This window comes from Epinephelus fuscoguttatus, linkage group LG11 (assembly GCF_011397635.1).
Source record: "Epinephelus fuscoguttatus linkage group LG11, E.fuscoguttatus.final_Chr_v1".
Classification (NCBI taxonomy): domain Eukaryota; kingdom Metazoa; phylum Chordata; class Actinopteri; order Perciformes; family Serranidae; genus Epinephelus; species Epinephelus fuscoguttatus.
In genome coordinates, this window is record NC_064762.1 from 20,000,019 (window position 1) to 20,027,964 (window position 27,946).

The 27,946-nt window shown below is 42.1% G+C and overlaps 1 protein-coding gene across 2 annotated transcripts in view; it reads left to right on the plus strand.

Moving 5' to 3' along the window:
* LOC125897209 (protein eva-1 homolog A) overlaps window positions 1–27,946 on the plus strand; it is a 112,181-nt gene that overhangs the window by 20,154 nt on the left and 64,081 nt on the right. For both annotated transcript variants that reach the window (XM_049590350.1, XM_049590352.1), the window contains exons 2-4: window positions 12,446–12,669; window positions 15,633–15,756; window positions 19,102–19,254. In XM_049590350.1, coding sequence (XP_049446307.1) covers window positions 12,446–12,669; window positions 15,633–15,756; window positions 19,102–19,254 — 501 coding nt within the window. The remainder of the gene's footprint in view (window positions 1–12,445; window positions 12,670–15,632; window positions 15,757–19,101; window positions 19,255–27,946) is intronic.

The window sequence follows — 27,946 nt, forward strand, 5'->3', positions numbered from 1 at the left end:
ATAGTTTCATCCTTTTAAAACCCATTGGCTGCAACACACACAGCCCATTATAAGAGAGGGAGACTGCCTCTGTTGGATTCATACGTCATGGTGTGAGCAAATAAATAAGCCGTGTTCAGGAGAGCTGGGGGGCAGGAGTGGGTGTGGAAGTTTGTTGATCATGTCCAACAAGTTGACGTTTGTGTGCCCCTGCATGCCTCTGTGGGTTTATGTGTATATGCATATGTGTGTGTAGGTGTGAGAAAGATAAGCCATCTCAGGGAGGAGGAGAGGACCGGGTCTGCTGAGCGTTTGTGTTTGTGTCTCTGGTTTTAATGACTTCAGCTGCTCGGGCTCCGGTCTCTGTCTGTTGGGGGTGGAGGGGGGGGAGGTTAGCCACTCTGCCGTTCAAATGAAGGAGACCGTCATCTTGGGAAGTTGACACACACTGTGCACACACGTGCAAAGGTGCACACACGCATCTGCAGCCTTCCAAACCACAGAATTTTGGTGAACCAAATCTAAACATGTGAATTTGTTTTGTTTTTCATGGCTGCCCCTGCTGATGAAGGTGAGAATGAATGCAGGGTCTTAGTGCTGCTTGCAGACGGCCCTTGTGTGTGCACATAGTTTTGCCACTGTCTGAAAGAAACATAAAGAAATGTCCTCAGCAAATAAATGTCGTTGTAAGTACAAGCAGAGCCCTCATATTGTCTAACCATCCTCTATTATGTTGTTTCTCTCTATCCTTTCTCCTCTTCCCAATCTCATTAGCTGTTGTTTGATCATTCTTTAGTGAAGTCTGATAGCAAAGTGTGAAACCCCTGCTGGGTTAATATCCCGAGGAGAAGGGGAGGACACTGTAGCAGGATTTGAAGTTGTTTTGTTTAGTGTGAAGTCAAAGAGCAAAACCAATGCTGGGGTTAAATCCAGGGGACCCACCTCATGTGAGTAAGCCCCCTCAGCTGACAACCCCCACCCACCCACCCACCTACTCAGTAACTGTGTGTACAGTGTGTCTGTGTATGTTAACATGTTCGGTAAGTATTCAAGGAATCCTGCACCTCACTCAGTTGAACAGCCATCACGTGCCACACATTAATGCCGTCAGTACAGTACAGCCCCCACTTCTTGCACACCCTTTTTGGTTTGTGCTGCAGATACACATGCAACAGTTAACTAAAAAATATTAATTAAAATCATCAGTCAACTAGTACATAAACAGTAAATTTATATGTCATGTACAGTTTGTTTCTAAAACAGGTTATCAGGAAACTTAATTCAATATGTGTGTAGGTTTTTACATTTTACAATAGAAGGATTAAAGCCCCTGACTTGTTTTTTTTTTTAAAAGTAATAGTGCCTATGGTTAATACTTCTGTTAACACTGGATAAAATGACTATGTGTAATGTAGCAGGAGTTTCTCATAGCAACAAACCTGCAGAGAATAATCACCCAGCTGTGAAATTTCACTCAGCTCTTCACTACCAAAAAGCCAGAATAAAAGTTTTCATTGTACATTTCTGCAAACAATTGATATGTTCCATTTTTACCTTTCGTATGTAGTGGATATGTTTAAACTTTGTTTTTTTACATCACAGTTTTCAAGTTTATGTTTTGACAGTGCTGTGGTTATTGTGTGGTCATGTGTAGGCACAAAAACCGCCTGGTTAGTGTTAGGAAAACATCATATTTTGGCTTAAAATGCCCAGTTTGGTTGCTAGAAACATTAGGTTCTTGTTGTTCTTGGAAATGATATTGATATTGTCTCTACAAATCCGGCTAGAAATGTCCCAAACTCTACTTAAAAAAATATCTCTTTTGTAGCTACAAACACAGCTGGAAATGTCCCAAACACTCGCTAAAAAATACCTATTGTGACACTAAAAACACAACTGAAAATGTCCCGAACTCTACTTAAAAATAGACTTTTGTCTCTACAAACCCAGCTGGAAATGTCCCGAACTATATTTGAGTAAATATCTCTTTTGTAGCTACAAACAGCTGGAAATGTCCCAAACACTCGTTAAAAAATACCAATTTTGACACTAGAAACACAACTGAAAATGTCCTGAACTCTACTCAAAAATAGACGTTTGTCGCTGGACTACCTGATATTGTCTCTACAAACCCAGCTGGAAATGTCCCAAACTTTAAAAAAAATACCGACGCTAGAGACCCAATTGAAAACGTCCTGAAATCTAGTTGAGACTTTTGTCGCTACACACCCAGCTGGAAATGTTTTAAACTCTATTTAAAAAATACAGACTTTTGTTGCTGGAAATGTCCTGAACTCTTTCTAAAAAATACAGACTTTTGTAGCCCAAACACAGCTGGAAATGGACTCTTATTAGAAAATACCTGCTTTTGTCACTACAAACCTGGGTGGAAACTGTAAATGTCCTGAACTCTAGTTAAAAATGCTGTCTTTTGTCACTTCAAACACAGCTGGAAATGTCCCAAAGTCTTTAAAAAATTCTCTCTTTTGTAACTCCAAACATGGCTGCAAATGTCCCAAATTCTTAAAAAACAACTTGGTTTTGACACTAGAAACACAGCTGGAAATGTCCTGAACTCTAGTTTAAATGCCTGCTTTTGTCGCAGCAAACACAGCTGGAAATGTACTGGATTCTTGTTAAAAAAAAAAAAAATCTGCTTTTAATACACCCACTTTTGTCATGCCTTCTATCATCCCCTTCTCCTGATGAGAACCTCAGCTTGTGTGTAATCTGAACTATGTCATATGTAGGAAACATACAAATGTAATATATCTGTGGTTTGCATAAATGTGCAATGCCACCACTGAATTCTGGTGATAGGGCTGCTCTACACAGTTTTTTATCATCTTTCAACTCATTGTTTTGGTTGTACAGCCCTGCCAAAACTTGGTCGATCTGGTTCACTCTTACTGCCCTGATCAACCTCGTTTTCTATCTGCAGTACGGCAACAAGCACACATGTACTGTAGGACTCCATCATGCACAGTAAGAAGCTGTGTACGGCTTTGCTTATGTTGGCTAGTAGTATGATGGATCCTCAAATTTTCAGATCAAAACAGTCCATCAAATATGTGCAAGCTCTGAACCAAAATGACAAACTGCTGCACGGCTGTAAATTCACAACAGTCATGCAAAAAATCTAAGATGGTTCCACTCAACATTGAAGAACTTTCAGTGAGCTACCCATTTACAGTACTTTAATAGTTTATAGTTGAAATTTAACTGCTTGGGTTTAAGCAAAATATGTCTGTGCTCTTTTTCTGCCCCATAGCACGATTAGGAGAAAGTAGGCTAATCCAAAACGTGACGATAGTAGCAAGACTAATGTATTGTACGCAGAGGAATGCAATGTATTTTAGGAATGCATTTTTTTTAGACCCAAATCTGAATGGCTTAGCAGAGAGGACTGGCATCTTTGCAGCGGCAGTTGCTCATAGCCTTCCTTTGACATCATGTCCATTGTGTCAGCGGCGTGTCCTTTGTGGCGTCCATGTGAACTTATGCTCCTTTTTCCTTCTCGTGTTTGAGGTCGCATTACATGTCGGCACACCTCATCAACCTGTCTCATTCAGCCACCATGTATTCAGCTAAAGTTCAGGCCTGAAGAGGTGAATGCAGAGTTTTGACCGCATGTGATTTAGAAGCAGGGGTTGTTTTATCTAAATGGCATGCCGTGCCCCAGGTCTTTGTGCCGCCTCTGTGGTTTGTGGAGAAAAGTAATTACTACAGGGCCTAAAGCCACCCGCTCTGGCCTTTGGACCTCTGCTGCCACATCCTGTAAGCAGCGACTTCGCTTTTAAGAGATCTCTCGGCTCTTTTTTTCTCATGAGCAGCATGCTGTCGTTTCGTCTCTCTACATCTTCTCATAATTTAAATCAACACTTGATTATTTAGCATGTCTTTTTGGAGTCAGCATGTCTTTATCTACCACTTTCATTCTCTGTCACTCATCGTCTTCTCTACTTTTCACCATCTTCCTCCCCTCTTCATCTCCACCAGCCTCCTCTAGAGTGTTGCCAGAGCGCGGCCAGCTCTTTTGAGGGAAACCTCCGCTCTCCCCAGTAATCATGACTTAAAGGGAATTCCTCGTCCAGCAGCAGGCCTGCAGCTCTGCATCTTTGAACATTTGATGGTTTGATGGCTATAATTTGCTTAAAATAACACCAATAAAGTCATGAAGCTGTAAATGCCTAAATACCTAATGTACCAAGATGAAACACGGTACAGCCTTTCATTTTTAGCTTTCAAGAGCCTCTTGGTTACTCTTTATGGAGTGTGTTTTGAGGTGTTGTTACAGATATATCTTTATTATATATACACAATCTATTTAAAGTGGTTGCTCTTATTCATACAGGCAGTTGAGTACCTCTAAAATACAACATAAACAGGCACTTTGAGCCATTAAGCTAAGCTGTAATCTTTTAATATTCTGCAATATTATACTTTCTTGCCCAACGCAAGAGGCTTTACAAACATTACTTCACAAGCATCATAAAAGTGGGCGAGTAATAAGCAGCAGTAAGCCTGCGCTATTATAACACGTCAGTAATACTTTATGCTGCAGTGCATTGTTCATTCTCCGGGCTCGACCAATAGGAGGAGGCGGCATCTTTCAAAGCAGGGGGAAAGCCCTGAGCATGAGTAACAGACAGACTCTCCACCTGAGCTGGAGTCAAAAAGCTCTCTCTCCCTCCTCCCCTTCCCCCTCCTGCCCTCAGTTCATGTCAGAGTTACCTGTTGTACTCATTTTTAGCAGACACTGAACACCTCAGCTTAGTGGACAATGAGGAAGTTAGCAAGGGCCACCTTCTCATCTGACCTGAAAGGAAGGAATGCTAAGATTGTAGTTAGGGCTGCCCCCGACTAAGAATATTCCTCGTCGACCAATAGCCATCATTTAGGGCCATTAGTTGACTAGTCACCTGCATGTTTATAATATTAATTTGATTATTAAATGATATATTTTGGGCGGGGCAACACAATGGTTTGAGTTGAAGGTGTGAGAAAGAATAGTGTCAGTAACATTATTAACACTGTGCTACATTACAGAGAAATACAAAACCGTGCTAATGAACCTTCATTAATCATCATCATTCATCTATGTATTGGAAATATTGGATTCAACAACTGCACCTTTTTTAATTTGTGTGTGGACAGACATAGTGCTGTCTATATTGTTTGTCTGTTTGTTAGTAATCTGTTGTCTGTTTTTATCATTGGACCTGGAGTCTGTAAATAAAGATATATATATATTAATATAGGCCTATATTTTATCTACAAGTGCACGTCACACACTGAGCGAGCTGCCTGTTAATGACGCTGTCGGCTAATGGGCACGTAGCTACTTCCATGTTTCAGATGATACGTCATGTTTGTAGTTGACCAATGAAGATGAGTTTACATATCACCTTGGGTTCGTCCTTCACCTTCTCAAAATGATCCCACACTTTGGATTTCCTGCCCGACACGTTATTAACTAGCCTGTGGAATAACCGCAGGTACCAGCCCTGGAAATCTGGGGTTGTACACATTCCGGGTCTTTAATGCCTGGAAAACACGAGGTCGGGTGCTGGACGCTACTCTTGTACCTTTTTTGTGCCAGTTTTCAAGAGCACGGCGGCAGGTTGTGTCTGAGGTTGCCAAGCAACCTTGACAAGCATTGTATAGCCTGTTTACCTGAAATCCCGTGTGCAGAGCTGATCTTCCTCCAGGCGCTGTTTATAAGTGTGTAGGCCTATCGTCCGTGGGACAGGTGTAAAGCTCTGGGTAGCCCTGCACTAACATGATCAACTTTTCCGTATTTATCAGACTGAATATTTACAGAAGAAGGGAAAGATATCTGTCAGCCGTGATTGGTTTGTAACGTGACTCCTGTCTGACTGCTGAGAGTGGCCACTTCCTGTGTCTGTCCTTTCATATTAAGGTTTTGATTTATTTTGACAAGGTGCAGCTCCTAATAGAGTTTCACCTTTTTCTTTGCGACTAAGCGACCAATGAAATCTTGCTGACTTATGACATTTTTGGTGGACTCACGTTTGTTAGACTATTAGGGGGCAGCCCTAATTGTAGTGGAAGCTCCAGCTGGAGGAGAGCTTTATATTAGGACTGTCTTAAGATCCTTGGATGACACTTAAATACCAAGTTGACGCCAAAGTTCTAAAACGTGACGGTACTCGTATTTTTCCAGTACCATAGGTATCAGGGATGCAGTTCTTCCGCACCTGATGGGGCCGCATATGTACCTACAAATGTTCTAGTCTGCTGATAAATGCCAAAGTAAGAAGAAGGATGGCAACATGCATGGAGGAACAACAATAGCACATAGGTGATGGCTACATCTTGACTCGTCTTGAGGAAAAGTCTGTTTTCCTGAGACCTGCAATGAAAGCGGCACATATTTACACCTGAGTGTTTATTCTGCACCCATTGCTATGCATTTACTGTTTTTTCTGGTTAAAAAATGTTCAGCTTTGGCTAAAATGCCGCACTTGACACTATCACTTTTTACCCAGCCATACAATCACAGTGGAAGACGGGCGGACAAATACCACAAAGACCAACTGTCACATCTACATGTACAACAACAACAATAGAGCAACAAAATGTTAATATAGGGTATATATGTGTCCTTGCGCACAACATGTCATGAACCCACGAGTATAAGTCTGTGTATAAGTATGGGTAGGTCATCAGGGAAAAGAAGTATCGAGAATCATGGAATGTCACTGTTATTGGAATCAACTACTAACTTCCTGATATTGTGACAAGCCTACTTAATATAGAAGTAATGAAGGAGCATATTTACCCACGCTCTGCTGTAAATTAGCATTGGTATGTGACCTGCACCCGGTTGTAACTAATCAGTGATTCCCAGGGAGGAAAGCCTTCTCCAACAGGCCTCTTTCTGTGTCGTGTTGACACAACACAGCGGCCCGTCACTAATCTCCATCATACCTGACCTCTGCCATCACTGGGTCACACTTTAGGGTCACCACATGACCACAAATGAGGAGCTAACAATCACAAGGGCCTCTGATTTCTGGCTTTACCAGAAAGATTGAAGCTCAAGCTTGGACATTTCCACCTACTGACAGGTTAAAGTCGCATCATAGGACAAGATCCCATCTGTGTCGGGCAATAGATACAAAAGGCAGGTGCTGTTGTCTATGTTTACAACAAATCCCTGTGCTGCTTGTGCAGAGATTAAATGGACCTCGCACGCCTTTCAATCCAGATCACGACAAGGGCGACCTGTTTGTGCACGACCAGCATCGCAACCGCAACCTCCTGTCTTTTAATGACCGAATAAACAAACCAGCAGACATAATAGTGCGGTGCTTTTGTCAAGGGAAAGGGCAGAGAGCTAGTTAAGGAAGGAGTCTGGCCCCACATGAAAAGAAACCGAGGAGGAGAGACGCCTGGGTGTTCCTCGAGCATTGTTCAGCCTTCTGCCTCTGAGGGACACCTGTCATTGGCTGGGCGGTTTACACAGGTGCCTTAACCCCGCCTGATTTGTTGGCCTTGAAAGGAGGCTTCAGTCAACAGGTAGCGTGAAGGGAACAATAGTGACAATCCTGAAGAAGAGAGAGGGAGACAGAGGGAGAGTGGGAGGAGGGTGGGATGGTGGAAAAGAGAAACGGATTCTTTAGAAAGCACCTGAGGGTTTGTGTGAGATAATCTGTTTGCTTTTCGTCCCACTCTGTAGGGTGGAGGACGCCGTATCGGTGTGTTTGTGGCGCTCTCTCTTCAAGAAGCTCCTCCTCCTGCGAGTGGCCTGCGCGAATTCAATCATCCGTCTTCAGCCCTCTCCGTTTCACCCTCTTCATAACCTCGGCCGTTCCCATGGCTACGCCGCTGTACCCGAGGCACGGTTAGCTGGAGGGCCACGCAAACTCGTGGTCTCTCATGGCACTGGCACTTCGCCAAGAACCAGCCTTAATAATGTGATACTGTTACACCAGCACATCACACACACCCTGGCCTCGAGAGCCAAGAGGAGAGGCTTGTTCCTACCACGTTGTTTGTGTTGATGTTTTCTCTCTCTCTGTGCATGTGTGTGTGTGTGGTCTCGCTGCCAGGGGGAATGCCAAGTTCCCTCTCACCCTGTGTGGAATGTGGCAGGCAGAGCAGACCTGTGTGTGAGAGGGAGATCACTGTGGGAGGAGAAACTAGTTAAGCCGACACGACTGAAAGAAAGAATCAAGATTTTCAATAGTGACGCCATAAAAAAATCGGATGTCCCCTTTTCATGTTAAATTGGGTGACACAAAGAGAAAATGTTTCATCATCCAAATCCAAACACCTACAGTACATGTTCATATCTCACAACTTATTTCAGCGTTTACGGATTTCTGTGATTTTTAATGCAATATGATGCAAGTTTAGAATCACTTTTTATATTGATGTTTTTCTTATTTCCTTCACAATGGTTTAACACTTGCAAAAAACTGTATTCATTAATGTGAATTAGTTTTTTCCCCAAAATAAGTGGAATGAAATGGTTAAACCTTCCATTTAGTTGCTGACAGTGCTGCATGAGAGGAGGAGATGATGTTGTAACCATTTTTCCCCAAAATACCCTTTGAGTTTGAATTTTTTTCTAGTCCAGAAAAGCCTAAGTTACCCTTGATCATTATGGAACCACAATGGTACATTTGGGCTCTATATATTTTGGGACGTCATTTTTGTTTTTGGCCCCCTATGATTTGTCAGTCCTGAGAATGTACAGCTGAACGTCTCTGATCCAATTCCAATAGCGGTGCAGGGGACACGTCCAGTTCAATATTTAGAATGTGCATATGTCCCCACCCCCAATAAAAACAAAAAAGTAGCAGAGGAGTATTATTTTGACAAAATTTAAGACATTTGCACAAAAATTGATGCAGAAAAGGCACAAATTGATTCATAAAAATTCACAGAAATCCAGAAAATTCAGTGTGTAATGCCCTACGTTTCCTGGGGGAGGACCCCAAGCCCCATGAATATTTGTCCCTCCAACCCTAGACCAGGGGTCAGCAACCTTTACCTTACCTTTATCAATAGAGCCATTTTTGACCAAAAATCATTTGAAAAACTGCCTAGAGCTGCAAAACATATTTAAGTCCTATGGCAACACAGCATATTATGTCTCAAGTAGCCTATTTTCATAAATGCTTTACCATGTCTGCAGTGGGTTATTTGCAATTACGTGGTACGTTAACTCTGCAGCGTTAGCGGTGAAAGCCAGTGAGACTATCTATGCACTATTAAATTCTCTATTTGTCTCTGAAACTTTCACTTAAGTTTTACTGAATTTGGAATCCATAGCTAGCCAAGCAAGACTCAAGACTACTGTAGCCACTGCTGAGGTTCAGCAAAATTTATTAGGGCCAAGACAACAACAAGAAAACAACCATGATTTAATTCCATGTGATTTTTTTTTTGCCAAAGCCACAGGGAGCCAAGGGAGAGGGGCCAGAGAGCGTCATGTAGTTCCAGAGCTGCAGGATGCCTTCCCCTGTCCCAGACTAACCTTCAATTTTATTGTGAAGTTTGAAGAATAGCCTGGCCAAAGCAACACGCTGCCCTTTAATTCCAGCTTGTTATAGGCATGTTTGTGCACCTGACACTGGAAGAGGATCCTGCTCGTATTTCTGCACGTTTTGATGCTAAGCTTCCAGTTTCTTTACCAGAACACAGTTGATTTCGTCTATTCTTATGGTAACTGGTGCTCAGAAGGATCATTGTCTCTTTCTGCCTGTCCTCCTAGATAAACCATTGTACAACGTCTAGTTCTCCATGTACAAAACTTTGCTTTTTTTTTTTTTTTGCAAAAGCATGAAAAACCATTTAAAATTATCATCTCAGCCATCTGTCTGTACCCAATCAAGCTTTTTCGGCAGGCAATTCTAAATTTTTCAACAGTACTGTGTCTAAATTTTAGCAGTATTTCAAGACAGCTGCTGTTTGGACTTTACATCCTGATAATTCAGTACACAGCATGCAAATTATCTCTAAATAAACTGCGCACCTGTCCCTCCTTTCACAGCCCAGCCACAGGTGGAGGCCTGTTACTGCGAGCGATGGTGGTTTAATAACCATCTCTATTTAGAGACGCTGACCTTTCAAAGCCTGAGAATGTCTCTCGTTTCCCTTCCTTCTTTTAACTGTGGCCATGGTGATAAGGGGACAATGTGTGTGTGTTTGGTGTTTATCCAAGTGTGTACGTGCATGCTTGCTAACGTGTGTTAGAGAACGATGTCGTTTCCTCTTCCCTACCAAACACTAACCAAATACAGGTAATTGAATCACAGTGTGTCCACTTAGTGTGTCTGTGTGTGTGTTGACTTTCCTGTAAATGTGTTTACAGAGCACTTAGCAGGAAGCTTGAGCTCGCTTTGGAAGTTTTCAGTTGTTGAACATGTAGAAATAGTTGCATTTTTCCTAAATAAATGAATTAAATTGTTGCATAATGAGTTTAATTTAGATATTAAAACCTGAATGAATTTGGAAATTGTTCCTCCTCTGCAGAAGCCAGCACATAAACGTTTCAGATAAGTCCAGAAAGACATGACAGTGGCCAGGGGATCAGCTCTCTCCTTTATCTGTGCTTTTCCTTCTCCCAGGCTGGAATGTTAATGGTGGCTTTGTGATGGGTTCAGCTCTCCTGTGTGACTGACAGGCTGACTGGCAGCTCTCAAAGACTCTTAATGGCAAAGCTGAGAGACTTCAGTGTTTTGAAAGAATGAGCGCTTTTATTTGATTCGAAGCAGCCTCCAAGGTTAGAGAAAAGTTCATGCGGTTCTTCTTCCATTAGATGTTTTTTATAAAATGTCTCTGTTTGCAGTCTTATTATCAGTTGGTTGTGTGGTGCAAGTGAACATTGTTACCTGCATGCAAATAACGGTGCATTGTGCAGAGTTAGCAATGCGTTAAATTCCTTCAGAACCCTGTCGCAAATCTCTAGAAAAATCCCCGTAAGTCGGTCTATATGCTCTGCATCCTTGTAGAAAAAGTGTAATAATGTCAGGCTTTAAAAGTCATCCTCAGCAGGTATTTTTTAATATCAAACAGATAAGAGTATGTTCTACAGCCATGACTGGAGGGCTGACGCTAACAGCTAAATAAGCTAAAGCTTTACCCTGCCTGTGTTATTGCGGTATTCTGGGCCTGGAGGCATCTTTCAGATGTAAGCAGTGATCTGTCAGGGCTTGCTGATATGCAGCACTACCAAATGTCCATGGAAACACTCCATTATTGAACAGAAAGGATCACAGGAAGCTGTAGCATGCTGCCAGCTAGGGCTGTACCTGACTCAGAATCATGTCAGTCGGCTCAGATGTGGCTGTTCAATACAAATATTTGACTGTTTGCTCCTTTTTTTTTTTAAATACAGAGTTTGATAGTTTGAACAGGGTTCAGAGGGACATTCAAAGCTCCACATAGCTCTGTATGCAAGTCAACCAGAGGTCCTTTCATTCTTACGAGAACCTCTGTGATCTCTGATGTGTTTGTGTCTTCAGTTTTCATTGTTTGTTTTGTTTTATTGGTCTGGAATTTGCCTTGAATACGTTGAAAAATTAGAACTTTTTGGGTCAGATTTTGGACAGACTGTATGCACTGCGCCACAGGAAGTTAGAATAAAAAGGAATAAACTGACAGATAATTTTTTTTCTATGTGAAATGTTCAACAGCATACTTAGCTAGCTAACACTGGTAGCATGCTAGCTGTGAGTCCATGCACAGTGGGTCATACGTCTTGTAAAGTAAAAAGCTAACGTTAGGCTATAAACAAACTACGCTATAGTCGCATGACTTAACATTACCACCACAACAAGACTGTAGAGCTGTGTTCGGCGTGGCCCGCCGTGTTTACGTTTTGTAGTCTCATTTGACCTCTTGTTAACAATCGCCTCTATAAGACACATAGAAGCATCAGTGTTCAAGAGTGGGGTGTTTACTACCATATTTTATGTTGTAAATCAATCAATCATTAACTTGTGTTAACCACAGACCTTATTTAAGGTATCTAACCAAAAAACTATTCAAAGTAACCCCTGACTTAGAGATTAGTGAATTGTGAGTGGTAAAATGCCAACTCATTTCAGTTGACTTTTTTTTTTTACCTCTAGGCAGAAGGCAAAAGGTAACATTATCCTGGAGCCTGAGCGGGAAAGCCTCTTATTCTTGGAGCATTCAGACTTACCCTGGGTCTGGGTCTGCAGCTGCCTGTACATGAAAGCAAGGAGCGTTCACTCTGTAGTACACTACAAACTGACAGACCCATACAAACAAACAATAAATAGAGGACTGCTCGACTTGAAAAATCTCAACATCAATGATGATTCGAATCTTTGATGTTCAGAAGGCAGCCTTACCAACCCTCTCTGCATATGACGTTAGAGTAAAATGCAGGGCCGTAATAAATCTTTAGTGACGGTCAAAGTGTTTGAGGCAACAACTGATTTGCCATTTTCCTGTCTCGTAGGCTACCTGTCCAAAGTGTTGAGGAATTACACCGAGCAGGCCTGTGACGGAGACTTCCTGTCTGTTCGCTGCCCACCACGCACCACCATCACCGTCCAATCAGCTTTCTACGGAAGGAGAGGCGCCTCTGACCCCCAACAGTGCCCCCAGACCTACCAAGCCCTCCTAAGTTCGTATAACAGTCGGGAGGATGACCGATATTGTTCTGTGTCCACTGCACTACAGGTAAATAACGAAGCTCACACGTTTCTGATAGTGTTTTGTGTCAGGAAAGTATCGTTTTGTCACCATTTTGGTTACTTTTCCTCATTTTTTAACCTTGAAGCCTAAACTAATTTTGTACAGGTCTCTGAATTCATTCCCAGTGTTTCCCATGCTTCCCCAGACCTTGATCTCACGTCTTTTTATGGCTTCCCTCCTTCAGTTAGTCCACCCCTCACACACATGCACACCCTCACTTGTGGGCTGCAGATCCTTCTGGGAGAAAGTGTCCTGTAAAATGGTCAAATTGGCCAAGGGTTATATTTTGGAGGACTACTGATTATGTAATGCTTTGTGAGGACGTTTTCCGGCAAATTACACCCTCTAAAGAGGAAGCATGCTTGTTCCCATGACACAAAGCGATTTCATGGGGTCTTTGCCTTAGCATCCTCTCCTAAATTGGGATGCGGCTGGACTAGAACCCCTGCTTTGCAGCACCAATACAAACACACACAAACAAACACATCCTGTTCAGCATTCATTCGGTTGTTTGGTTTATTCTTAGTTCCCCTGCCTTCTAGCGTCGAACACCCTCCGTTTCCATAATAGACAGGACAGCCATGAATGCACAGACACAGAGAGTGCATTGTGCTGAAGTGAGAGAATGACTGACTGCTGCGCCACCCACATTAGTACAACCCTGAAGAATCCCATTGTACCACCTGTTCATGACCCCTGGTTTGTTGGCATTACATGAATGTCTCCATATAAAAATGCCTAGTTCAAGGGCATCTCAATCTAATGGTTATTTTCATTCTCCTTTTAAGTGGAAACAGACAACTTTTCACCACATAGCATTTGCAAGTGGTATTGTTGTTGGCACCACTGTCGCTAAGACAACCAGATTACCTTCCGTTTTCCTCAGAGCTTAGCAACGGGGCTCTTTTTCTTTTGACGGGTGGAGTTTCCACAGTAACTGTGGTTGTTTCACCATCCACCATTTCCACTCTGGGGATAGTAACTGCAAAGAACTTACACTGTCACTTCTGATATCTGGGGGTAGCTACAGATAGCTACCAGGTAAATGTCGTTGAAGATTCTCACTCATTCATGTCATGGTAATCATAAGTGCTATAGCCTATGGTAGGCATCTGGACTTGCTTGGTAATCAGCCAGCTTCCAAGATGTTCTTTCGAATTCCCATACCATTTGAAGGGCTTTCTTCCCAAATTGATTGGCAACATGTCAGTGAAGATTCTCAGTCATCAAGGTCATGGTAATGTTTGTGGGCAATCGGACTTGCTCAAAGCCTCAAGCAAGTCCAGTTGCCTATGATATAGCACTTATGATCACCAGGTAGAACTAAAGCGCTTTCCTATTCCTGTTTTTGTTGCACAATGGTTGACGCACTTTCTTTGTGCTATTAACTGAGCCTTCATTTTCTTGGGAGATCATATTTAAGGGGAATTAATCAACTGATCATTAATCTAATGATTATTATGACTTCTTCAGAATGTTTTTGTGTGTGTGACCAATGGTTCAAAAGCCAAAGGTATTTGATAAACAACAATAGGCCTATTAAACAGGGAGAAAACAGCAGATCCTTGCATCTGAGAAGCTGCAAGTAGCAAATGTTTCGCATTTTTACCTGATAAATGATTTTATTGATTAACTGATTATGAAAATAGTCACAGATTTGGTTTTCTGGCAATCAAGTAATCAGTCAGTCATTCAGTCATTTGACTAATCTTAAGTAATTGTCACATTAAAAATGTGGTAGCAGCATCCAGCATTGCAGCACTTGAAATGGATTCTCAGTGACTACGTTTCCATGCACACTTTCACTATTATTCTGAATATGACAACATTCTGAATTTGATTCGGGTCATGTAAACAGCATATTCTGTCTGGATATTCTGATGGCTTTTTTGGATTAAGACATTTCTGATAGGCCAATATTATTCAGGTGTATGGAGCATTCTTTGGACATGTATACACAGCATTCAGCCTCAATTGGGGGTTTTATTGCAGTTTGCAACATGCAGCCTCTTGTCTGTTTACAGTGAGCTCTGTACGTTGTCATGGATTTTTTGTACACAAACCAACTAGTCAGCAGTTTGCAAAGCTGGTGTAGAAATGCATGTCCAAAAGAAAAGCCCACATTTCTGGTTTCTAGTTTTTGGATCAAACCTACTGTTAAACATCATGAAAGAATTGGATATCAACAGGTTTTTGGATGTGAGCAAATTCGCAACGCTGACCTCTCTACAGAAGGTAGCTGGAGAAATGAAAAAGGAAGGCTGCTTTCGCACATTGGAACAAGGCCGCCACAGGTGGAAAATTAAAAAAGTCCTATCATGATGCAAAGCTTAGTAGGAATTTTAACTTTTTTGGAGTAGGGTATGTAATTGTAGTCAGTGTGTGGCCTTGCGGGATGTAAAGATAAGCATTTAATGATATGTGATTCAGAGATCTATGTATCCCTGGTGAATGTTATCTGAAACATTAGGTCGCCTTTTTCTAAAAAAATTTATTGTCAAGAAATCCCATGCAGGTGTATTTGGTGCATCTTTGGGGGAAACACATAGACATCCTTTATTTCTGCCTATGCATTCCATGATCTATTATAGCAGATGCGTCTCCTTTCATGTTAAATTCGGGGAAGGCTCTGAACAGAATCCATTGAGTCATTCCTCTAGTGAGTGGGATTTCAGTACCAGAGAAGGTATTGTGCTGGAATGTGCTCACCTGGGCTACAGCCGGCCAAAGATGATGAAACCAGAGAAGCAAAAGGATGCCAGGAAATGAGTGGACTGGAGCTTTCTCTTTCCCTGCTCCTCTCCTCCGTATTCCCATGGCCATACGCAGCCTGTTTGAAGTGGTTTTAGGTTTTGCCCACTGCTGGTCTCACCATCGTTGGCTTATTGTTCTCCCTCTAAACCTCTCTTTGGTCTTCTCCCGCTCTCTGTCACTCTTTCCCTCTTTAGAAAATGCTGGACGAGTGCCAAGACAGAAGGAGCTGTCAAGTCCTTGTCAACAGCCGCGTGTTTGGGACAGACCAGTGTCCTGGCAGCAGTAAATACCTCATTGTCTGGTACAAATGCAGACCTAGTAAGTCCCTCATCGTCTTGTATCTTGAAAGTGACACATTTCTGTCCCTCTCTGTGCTGGGACAGTTTTCTCTTTTCTCACACACCTCCACATTTAGTCAGAAATACAACAGGGGTAGGGTCAGTGTATTTGCACTTGAGACAAAATATACGACAACATTAACTGTCAAAGGAAATTCATGTCCACATTCTGGTTACATAGTATACAGGTGAAGTGTCAGAGAGCTTTTTTTTTTAACTGATTAACCTGAGAAGTGTTGCTTTGCTTTCAACTAATCATGGCCACATGACTTGTCTGCTTCCACTGACATTGTTCATTTCCATATGATGTATATGTACTCTAGAAGTAGCCATGATTTTAACTGAAATATAATTTATATTTAAAGTGTACATGTAACAGAGTATTTGCAGATTTTACATCATGCCCCTCAATGGGAAAAATCTACTGAAAAAAACATCAGTATTCTCAGCGAAAAGCAGTGAGGCAGAGCAGCATGAGAAAGCTATGATTAATGTCAAGTTTGATTTGTCTGATTCTAAACGTGTCTTTAAATGGATTTTATGTCAAAATATATATTTATCCTCTGAATGTTTCTCCTCATTTGAGTGTGTCACACTAAGCTGTTTTAAAGGAACTGAATGCAACATTCAGAGCATATCTATGATTCAGAGTTTGAGCCAGAATTGACCTTTTGCAAAGCCCCGTCCCTTGTGATGGTCTCACAAGCTGTTGCAGTAAGCATGGAGCCCACACTGTAACTAACTGCACTCCCTGAAGAAATATCATCATAATTTTGGAAAAATGAAAGAGTGATTCCAGAGAGAAGCAGACAGAGGGGTCTACAGTCTGTGTTTGAAGGATATATCCAGGATGTCAAACTGACTCAGCAGCAACAACAGGTTAAAAAGACAAAGATAGTTAGAAGCTAAAGCCGAACTATAGGCTACAGATCACAGTGTAAAAGTGAACCACCACATCACTGCTGATCGCCACACAAGACAATGAATATAAAGGGAAACTTTGCTGATATTGAACCAGCTGTGTGGCATCGCAGTGTGTGCAGATGAATGGTGTTTGGCTTCACCCCCGTGTTGCTGCCAGCACCGGGACCTCTGCTGCTGGAGAGGCAGGGATCTCCAGGGGAAGCCAAACAACATTCATCTGCGCACAATGTGATGACACAGAGCTGGTTGAATATTAGCAAAGTTTCCCTGCTTCCCTTCGCTGGTTCCTATACAGCAGGATCGGTCTTTATTCACTGTTATAATCATTAAAAAGCAAAAGCAGCATGTGTACACATTCAGTAGGCTATATCTTCAGTAGCTAGCTAGCTAACCCTACACTTTTCAGGGTTTGATTTTGGTTTTGGAACAGGGAAGAAACGTATATCTTTTTCCAATCTCTCCAGGTAAGGAGTATCATTAATACACGACGTGCCCCAGGCACAACATTTAGCTCCAAATCCACAAAACCAGCCTGAAAATGAGGGAAATCTGAAATGACTGCATTAGAGTCAATGGAGCACAGCTGTGTTTTTGTCTGACCCTGGTCTGAGCGGGCCTGTTGTTACGTTATGATTAGCCAGTCTGCGTCCGGGAGTGGGATATAGAGAAGGGTCAGCACAGTGCAGGGCAGCAACAATTACCTGGCCAATGGGATACACACAGGGACTCATATGCACAAACATGCAGAAGCAGCTGGACCCTCTACCACAACAAACAACAGAGAAGCTCGGATTTCAACACTCATGGAAGCAGTTTGACTTGGTTCTCTGTTTAGGATGACATTACTCCACTATGTCTTTACATAGCAAGTTGTTTGATGCCATATTAATTCTCTGAATGTTGCATACAGAACCAGGTCATTGCAAGATATATATTTTTCTTATTGTCAACAAATCCTATGAAGAGACCAAATCAACAATGTGTTAGTCTGCCTCAATACTTTCGGACTTTCTCTCTCCGCCTGTTACACTTAGCTCTTAACCTATTGGTTCCTCCTGAAGTGGTAAATCTTAAACAATGGGTCACAAATATAAGGGTTTCAAAAGGCCAAGTAATTTCTTGAAACAGCTGGGCACTGTAGTTTTTAACAAATGTAACTCAAACTGGAGTAAACAGTGTATTTGCTGGGGACTATTTTCAGCTGTGGATAAATACACATTGGGTGCACTAGTAAGTATTTACAGCATCAGGATGTTGTATGTGGAGTTGACTCAAAAACCACAGTGCCCCTGTTTGTCGAAATTAAGGAACATGTCACTCAGTGCAACAGTGCGGCTCATTGATGTGTTTTTGTGGGAAAACAATGGAGGAATAAGTTATATCAGGTTTTTTCAGTGCAGGCAAAACTTCATTCATTGCATTTGATATTTAAGATACAGTTTGCCAACTGTATCTTTTAAAATTGGCAGTGCTATTTCAGTTTACCTCCCAGCCTTCCCTGCTCCATTTAAAGAAAAAGAAAAAACTCTGTGCGTGCCTCTCCCTTTATCCCACTCCTTCCCTCTCACTGTGAGCCAGGAAGCTAAGAGTATCACTCCAGAGGGGAGCCACAACAGTGCAATAATCCCACCCAGATTCTAGTCTCAATTCACGGCTCAGTGCAGTGCTGAGCCGAGCTGCACTGAGCTGTGCAGCAGTTCACACTAGAGTGACCAGAAGTGGGCATTAATCCACTGATCCCCTTGCCCTCCCCACTTTTTCTTTCTTCACCGGACCCCGGGGCCAATCAACAGCTCTTTGTTCACTGTCACTTAACCAATGACTTCTCGGGGGAAGAGAGAAAGGCCGCATGGGGTGTTAGTGAGGTGCAACGGGCAGGTGTCACTGCCTCTGAAAGGAGAGGTGGATGGAGGAGAGAGGAAGTGAACGAGAAAGGGAGGGAGCGAGAGCGAACAAGAGTGAATCCATCACCAGGAGATATAACGAAGCAGGTCCTGCCCCTTTTATCTGCTTTCTTCCTCTCTCTTCTTTCTGCATTCCTGTTCCACTCCCCTCATGGATGTAGGAACGGCGGCTGTTGTGTTTTTATTTGCTGGCCAGTGGAGCTGCTCTGGCTGTCACAGGTCACTGTGGCTGGATGTGTGTGAGGAATGCCTCTGCATGGCTCTACATGTCCACTGAGCAACTCTGGCTCTGTTTCTGCCTGTTCACACAGAATGAAGCCTTTTGTCTGTCCTCTGATTTCTTCGCTCATTAAAAGCTGCTCTACAGATGTTTGATTAACAGCTTAAGGATATTCTTGATATTGTATACAGTTCTTTTGGTTATCAAACTGGTCTTTTGGTTTTTCTTTTTTATTATTGCTAACACATCTGTATCCTCTCTGTCCCTCTATCTCCAGACGAGTATAAGAGTAAGGTGGTCTGTGAGGAGGAGAGGATGAGGCTGAGCTGCAAACGGGGTATGCAGATCGCTGTCTACTCCGCCATGTTTGGCCGAACTCAACAGGGCACCCTGGAGTGTCCCCTGCACCACAGGAGGGCCCCGTCAGTAGGTGAGGCACCTTAAATTGTAAAATATGGTCGACAAGTTGCAACCTGACAATTCAAAATCATGTTTATGATGTCAACTGGGAAGATTTTAATATACATTTCAGAAAAATAACATACTGGTACCTTGAATTACAAAACATATGCTCATGACATCATTATAAACAGAAAGTAACAGCAAGTGGTTAGCAGTTACCACACATTACTTAGTAGACTCAGCTAACGTAGTACCTACTAGCTAACATTTACTTAAAACTTAGTAAATGTTAGCTAGTAGTAACAGCTAGTAGTTAGTAGTTACCATACATTACTTAGAATACTGAGCATAGTAACTACTTGCTAACATTTTTTGAGAACTTTGTAAATGTAAGCTAGTAATTATCCAGTAGTTACCATACATTACTTAGTAGACTCAGCTAACAAAGCACCTACTAGCTAACAGGTAATAACTAGAAGTTAGCAAGTAGTAACCACACATTTGTTAGTTGACGTAGTTAACTTAGGAGCTACTAGTTGCATTTACTAAGAATTTAGTAAATGTTAGCTAGTAGAAATAACTAGTAGTTAGCTAGTATTAAACACATGTTACTGAGTAGACTGAGCGATGCAACAACTTGCTAACTTTTGTTAAGAGCTTCATAAATGTTAGCAAGTATTATACAACAGTTAGTTCCGACTGAGTAATTTGATCGGACGAGAGGTATTCCGTGAGTGCTGATATAGAGTATAACATCACTGGGACATGTAACAGTAAAATCACTCCGCTCACAGGTGTTATACAACCGTTAATTAACCAACTGTCACACTTGCTACATTGACGCAAACGGGCACTATAGCGTTACGCCAAGAAGATGGATATTTTCCCCAAAATTACATTTGAATTAAATTATGAGTGGTCGTCAGGAGAGGACGAGGAAAAGGAAAGCCAGGACTCTTCTGTGCAGACCTCCAGATGTGTTTGTGTAACATCAGCCGACCTCGACAAACTGGAGAGGAGCAAAAATTAAGCGAACCCAGTCAGGAATTATCAATGATCATCTGATGAGGTACTGATGAGGATGAGGGAGTGGAAGCTGAATCCGGCCGTGCCAACATCCAGGTTTGCCAACGTTTCATCAGCCGAACTGGACGAAGTTACACAGCTGCAGATCAATGTAAATACAAAGTAGGCTAGCTTGTGAGTTCCTGGCGTGTGTGCTGCGTTGCCTGGCAACAGACTGGGGGAACTGTTTTTTTTTTTTTTTTTTGTGGAGCTAAATAACATACTTAAATAATTTATTTTATCACCTTTTGTTAACATTTCCTTACTCAGCATTGCTGTTTAAGCTGTTGTTGAACTGTTGTATAAAAGGTCGTGATGTGACCGAATCACAGCCGTGACGATATACAGTACAACATCACTCCCTCTCGTGTGATATTGCTTAAGTAATAGCTTGTAGTTATCTAGTAGTTATCACACATTACTTAGCACACTCAGCTAATATAGTAATTACTTGCTAACATTTACTAAGAACTTAGTAAGGACTTAAAACATAAACTTCGTGATGGATTTTATGCAGCAAGAAACTGTTCCTATCAGGTCCTAGGGTGCTGTTTTGTAGTGGCCTTTCCTCCTGTTAATATAATCATATTAACATCAATACTGTTTGACATTATCATTCACTCTTTTCATAGCATCAGTCTTGGGGTCAGTCTGAGTTCGGGAGAGAAATGAGATTTCTTACATGAAGGCACAAGCTGGGAATGCAGATTGAGTTTGATGGCGTTTGCATGATGTTAAAATGAGTCTCCTTGTCCTGTTAATGCTCTCATACATATTAATGATTTGGTAGAGTGGAACTTCAGGTCACTCTGATGCTTTGATTTGTGCCTTTTTGCCCTGATTTGTCTGAGCCAAATAGGATACCAGGCGTCATTATGCATCCAGCAGATGGGGAAAATGAAACATTTTAATTGATGAGTTTTATGCGTCAGGACTCGAGCACCTCTGAACCACAAAGACAACTACAAACGCTGCCAGGCTCATAACTCCTGTTGAATGCCTCCTTCATTAATTTTCTTTGACTTGGGTGATATTGCCTCGAGATGCTGTTGTGGTTTGGTAGATATTACAATTTCCTCTACAGCTTCTTCACCTCAGAGGCTCTAGAGCAAACGCTGCCCTGCCACACCCATCACTGATGTCAACTGTTTACACTGTCCCACTGTGATTACTCATTTATAACTTTTAGACACATATCACCATTTAGCATTTCTCTATCTTGTTATTATGAAAGCATGCTGAGATATATAAAACCACCACTCAAGCTCAGGTAGACACAAACATGCACTCACACATTGCCAGGGGAATTGGGCTGGAATGTAGATCAGGTGTCTCCGTCATCCAAAGCGCAGAGTTTAGCCCGTAGAAAAGGGACAGTATTGAGTTCCCTCTTAGTATGTATGTGTTTGTGTGTGTGTGCATGTGTGAGCGCATGGGATATCCAGATGTACCCTCGCCCTTGTTTAGGGGAATGTTAATGATTCTAAGCTTGGATCCATGACAAGTATTAGTAAAACCGTAGCTACTGTGGTGGCCCTGGCTTCTTGTCTTGGCAGCTTATTTATTCCGCTTCATTCTGCGGTGCCTTTGTTTGGTTAATGTTTAGACGGAAATGTACACTGATGTTTGCGCTTGTGAATAAGTAGCCCAAGCAGGTGTAAGTTAACTGGTGTGTGTGTGTGTGTGTGTGTGTGTGTGTGTGTGTGTTTGTTAGAAAAGTTGTGAAGGAAGGCGAAATATCATTCGTCTTGATCCATGATTCAAACAATGCACCACAGACGTGCCCTGGAGTGTGTTTGTGTGTGTTGCCTTTTTGACAAAGGTGACAGGATGGGGTCGAAAGGCTGACACAGGCGTCGGTCCTCGGGTAATCAGAGACAGATGTAAAGAATGGCATTGTGTGAGTGTGTATGAGTCCGTGTGTGTGTGTGCTATTGTATACTATATGAGCATCGAGGGCTGCTTTGAAGCAACCTCAGCCTTAGTCCTCCGCATGCAGGTGGACCAGGAATGTGCGACAGGTCGGTGAGACAGGGCTGGTCTGATATCTGGTTTCAGACTCCACATTAAATACAGTAGCAGAGTTCTCCCAGTATTGATGGAAAATGGACTCTACTGTTACAGTTGTACAAAGGCCAGATTAGACCAGAGGAGAAGTTGTGTTCGGGTGATTCTTCAATGAACGGGATTTAGGAAATAGGAAAAATGAAAATACATCTTGTTTTTTATTTGTGTCACACTCACTTGAAACCAAAAGGGGCATACAAAAATGCAATGATATATGAGTCATTATTTTTATTATATTAAAATATCCTTTGATGTGTGGTTTTTACTATATTTACATTTCCCCTGGGCCAGATTTTGGGCATTTAACCCTGCTTAACTTTGAATTTAATATTGATCTAATGTTAATTCCAAATACAATTGAAACATAAATGCTCATTTTAATTAAATGTGTCATGTGTTGTGAGAGATATACGTATTTTATGTCTTTACATGTAGTATGTCTTTCAAAATACACTTTCACATTTTCAATTTCAATTTTCACAGGAAATGTGCAGTTTCTACCCATTACATGCATACAGTCTTTTTCAAAATGAACTTACAATGTACTTAAAACACTTTGTTTTACATTTATTTCCTTAAGTTTAGGCAACAAAAGCAGGTGGTAAGGTTCAGAAAAAAAACATCATGGCTTGGCTTAAAATACAGTTGTTAACATAATGTAATGTCATGTGACATATACTGTAGCATGCTACTACACATACCAGCACACTACATAGTTGTTAAAATAACTCCCTTGACTTTTGGTTTAACACTGGAAATATGGGAACCACATTGTACAAAATTTTATTTCATGGAGTCATGTGACAGGAGAGCACATGGCTGTAGGACAGGTTAGCCCCATGGTGTTAAATCAGAAATATGTTTATGGGCTGTCATTTCCAAACAGCTTTGAATGTACAAACTTAAAAAAAATAAATAAATATATATATATATATATATATATATATATATATATATATTGTGCATTTTGTTATCTAAAAATAACAAAAAAAGTTGAAGAATGACCAGTTTACTGTCAAATCACATGTTAACCATGTGTATATTTACCCAAACTGTACACTTAGACATACAAATGCCTTGTTGTTCCCGTTCACCCATTGTACAGCATGTTTTTCTATCTCTCTATCACACACACACACACACACACACACACACACACACACACACACGCATATGCACACTTCAACCACCCGCAAACATCCCCTCAGGCTGTCCCAGACAGTCTAGCAGTGCCCTGGTGGGACTTCCCCTGTCAGCCTCATCTTTGATGTGGCTCCCATGTCACCAGGAGCAGGAAGTGAGGGTGTCTTGAGTGACAGCTCAGACACACCGTTGATTATTTTAAAACGCTTTTCTCCCCTCTTTTTGACCTCGCGCGCGCGTGTGTGTGTGTGTTTGTGGCTCTGCATGTATGAATAATCTCTGGCTTGGCAGTTGCATTATGCGCATGTTTGTTTTGTAGCTATTTTGATTTCAATTTCTTTAAATGTGTGTTTGAACGTGCCAACAAGGCAGGTTATAGTAATCTCCTTAACCGCACCAGCCTGGCAGCCTCAGCGTTGCCTGAGGTGTGAGGTCGACCGGTGAACTCACACATCTGGCTGCACCTGCCCAGGTGAACTGCTTAGTGTCAGAAAGACAGTAGCACCAGCAGGGGATTGCTTGTACACTATTTATTTTTTGTTATTTTTCCCTGCGAACAATCTCCTTACGTCTTCTATTTCTGGTCGCAAGTCAACACCAGCAACCTGCCAAATAGAGGTAGATTTCTCTCTCTGGCTTGTTGTCGACATTGTCTGAAACCAACCATCTTCTGGCGTGGCTTTTTTAGTCTTCAAACCGTATTTAGCTTGTGAATTCTGCTGTAGAGAGCTGCTGTCTGGTTGCTTGTCGAATCCAACGCCCTTGAAAAGCATAACAGACAAACACAAGTGCATACACAGGCATGTGCGCACAAAAGCAAGACCTCTTTGATCTCGTCTGTTCCTCGGTTTTAGGGTGGGGTGGGAGTGGTGGAGTTGGACAGGTCTTGGCGGCGATGGAGGATCCTCAAAGCAAAGGGGCCTGCTTCAGCCCTCCTCTCTCATCTGCCCCATTACCATCACACACACCTCTTGACATCTAAATAGCCCCCCGTGCTTGGCATGCAGGGTCCCTGACTACTTCTTTTTTTTTTTTTTTTTTTTTTTGAAGGCCACTGCGCTTTCACTTTTGAGTATGTGCTTCAGACGAGATGTAAGCACAGGCTGGTTGGTGTCTCATGTGATCACAGTAGCTTTTAAAAGCTTTTTTAAAGGCTGAGCACGCACAGCTGCGGGTCAAATTTAACATTTGGCTTCTGGACGCCTGTTCCAGTTGTTCGGGTGTGAGCCACTTCACTGTAACTCTATCTGCATCTCTGTCTGACTTTGATGCACACAGAGCAGATAAGCAGCAGGAAGTCAGTTGATTGGGACGAGATTAGATTATATGCATTCCTGTCCGATAGTCTGTTTCAGTCACTTCGTTCTTGGTAGTTTTTCCTAAACTTCTCCAAAATAACATCCCTGATGCATGTTTTCCCTTAATATCAGCTTCGTAGAAGGTTTAGGGGAAAGTCTCACAGCTGATTGGATGTGGTGTTTGAATACATGAAGTAACATGATGTCAGGGTTGACTGTTTTTGTACCTCTGACTCGTGAAATCAGCTGCTATCAGCTTATAATCGAGAGCTTACGAGAGAAGTCTCGGCAGGTGTTCTACTGTGATCCTTGGACTCACTCTGTTACAGTAACGTCAAATCCTGCCGCAGTGAATGGAACTTTTACAGTAAATATGTGTGTGTGTGAGCGGTCTCGTATTCATTAATGGCTTTCATGGGAAGCACTTAGCGTGTGCAGGTCCATTTTACGACAAAAAGACTTCTAATCCCACAACATTGAGTTAAGCCTCCCTATCAAATGATACAGGTGAGTCAGAGCAGAAGGGGAGATGAGTACTTTTTTGTCCTTCTATTGTCTTGGAAATTCCAGGAAAGGTGTGCGTGGGTGGAAAACCTGGATGATTGTTATGGAGTGTCATGGTGAGAATTTTCTGGGAACGGTTGCGCTATGTGTCTTTGTTTGTGCATGTATGTGTGGATGGGTATGTTTGACAGTCCTTCAGTCCCCCTACGCATACCCGCCCACGACACACTCCCACTACATCAGTCTTAATTAAAATGGTCTCTGACAAGTGAAACTCAACAGCGGCCATCTCAACACACAGCAGCTACTATTTTACATATTGTCACGCTGTTGCCTTTTGAAAATTATGCCATCATGTTAGAATAATTCTGTGCAAGTGGGAAGACTGGACACAATCCAAGGCTGATGCTGGTTTCAAGCAAGCAGAAAATAAGATGTACGACAGATGACTGATGTGACAAATGGAGCTGAGCAACAGAAGGATGCTGCTGGTACGGGGCAGCTCATAAACACACACTTCAGAAGCAAAACAGAAGACGTTAGCGGAAGGTTTCTCAATCTAGAAATGCTCCATTTGACCAGGTGTCAGTAACTTCAAGAAGGTGGGGGTGATCAACCATGGGTCATTTAAAGGAAGTTATGCCTTTGGATATTCTTGTTTGTGTCACGAGTGCGGATAAGTGTGTGCGTTTGTCCAGGAAGCTCCTCCCTTTCCCTAAGTTGCCTCGCTCTTGACTGTGGACCTTCTCTTCTGAACCATAGGCCTGTCCTTGTTGGGCATGTGGAGGCCAGAGGGTGGGTGCACAGGCTCGGCGGTGGTTGAGGGTAAAGGTTAGAGGTATCAGGGTTTACTCATGCCTCTGAGTGTGTGAGACAGAGAGAGAGGACTGTTGTATGCCTGTCTGTCCGTATTAAAGCCGCTAATGAGAGCCAGAGGAGGTCAGACCCTGAGGAATGCTCTTTTAAACTGCGCAGAAATGTGTGTGTGTGTGCGTGTACAGAGAGCCAGCGGACAAAGAATAAATGTCTCCATCCTCTTGTCTCTAGAAGTCTCTATCTGTCTCCGAACCCCCCCTCTACCTCCTGCTCAACTAATCACCCAGTCAGGGAATCAAAGCTGCAGCTAATGGGGGCCTGTCTGTCAGTGAACTTGCTCGTCAGAGAGGAAAGTTTTCAGCGTGGCACACCAGTTCAGACGAGCCCTCTGGGAAGGAAAGGACTGAGGGAGAGCAAATTAAAGCACAGCAGGCAGAGCAGGAGGTCACTGTGCTGCAGCATCTGCACATAGACACTGATATACAGACACTTTCACGGATCTGCACACATTTACCCTAGGTATTTTTCGACATTTCCCATGTTTTTGTGTCTAAGTTATTAATGGGACAGTTTTTGAAACTGGTCCAGTATTGAGTGAGACCGCTGCAGCCGGCAGCAGCAGCAAAACAGGCTGCAGTGTAACCACCTGGGGCATATTCGCACCGTCAGTGTACGTCCACTAAAAGTGCTTGTTTTTGTCACTGGCAGGCTCAGATTATTATTTTAAGTGTCTGACAACATCTATAGAAAGATCCCAGCTGAGGTAGGCCTTCTTGGTAAAGGGTAGTATCCTTTCTGTTTAACCAGAAACAGCCCCAAAATCGTTATCACCAAACTCACCAGAATCCCATTTGAATAAACAGTAATTTTAGCATGTATAGAGTCAGCATATTGTCACATCTAACTGGGTGCATTAAGGGTTTATTTCAACCAAACCAGAGTTGGTGATTGTTGGAACAGCGGAAAGATGAATCGGGGTGGGTTTTGTGAGTTTTAATTTGTTTCTTTCGACTTTGAATGAAGTGTGTTTTATAATAATAAAATTACTGTTTATTTTAATGGAGTCTGGTGGCTTTTTAGTGATTTCGGGGATGTTTTTGGTGCAACAAAATGGATCTTACTCTTTACCAAAAATGTTTATATCTGTAGGGATCCACTCCAGAATGTTGTCAGACACCTGGAATAACTATCTGAGCCTTTCAGTGGCAAAAACAAGCACTTTAAGTAGACGTAAATTGACGGTGAGCATGTACTCTGAGTCGTTGCATTGCGGCCTGTTTCGCTCAATACTGGACTAGTTTAAAAAAGTGTTGTTCCATTAATCACTTGGAGACAAAAACATGGGAACATGGAAAAATGGGGTCTAGGTTAAAAAATACCAAAGTTATCCTGTAATGAATAAACTTAACTTGACGAAAGTTGGTGAAACTTCAAAAATCTAATATGATTTTGTCATGAAAATAATGTGTATGTCTTTTAACTGTGGCAAATCTAGCATGGGATGAATGCTTTTGGCAGGTAGGCACTGTCTGAATGTTCATTTCTGTTGATTTGAAATAGGCAGCCGTACCTTAATTAAAGTTGCACTGACTAGTATGTAATAAGTAATTTTTCATGCAAAAATGCCAAGTATTTTCTGGTTCCAGCTTGTCAGATGAGTATTTGATGTTTTTTGTTTGTCATATATGATAGTAAACTGAACACCTTTGGGTTTGGCGACTGTTGATTGAATAAAACAAGCAATGTAGATACATCTCCTTGGGTTGTGGTGAATTATAACGTGCATTTTTCACCATTTTCGGGCATTTAAATTATACATTTTATCGA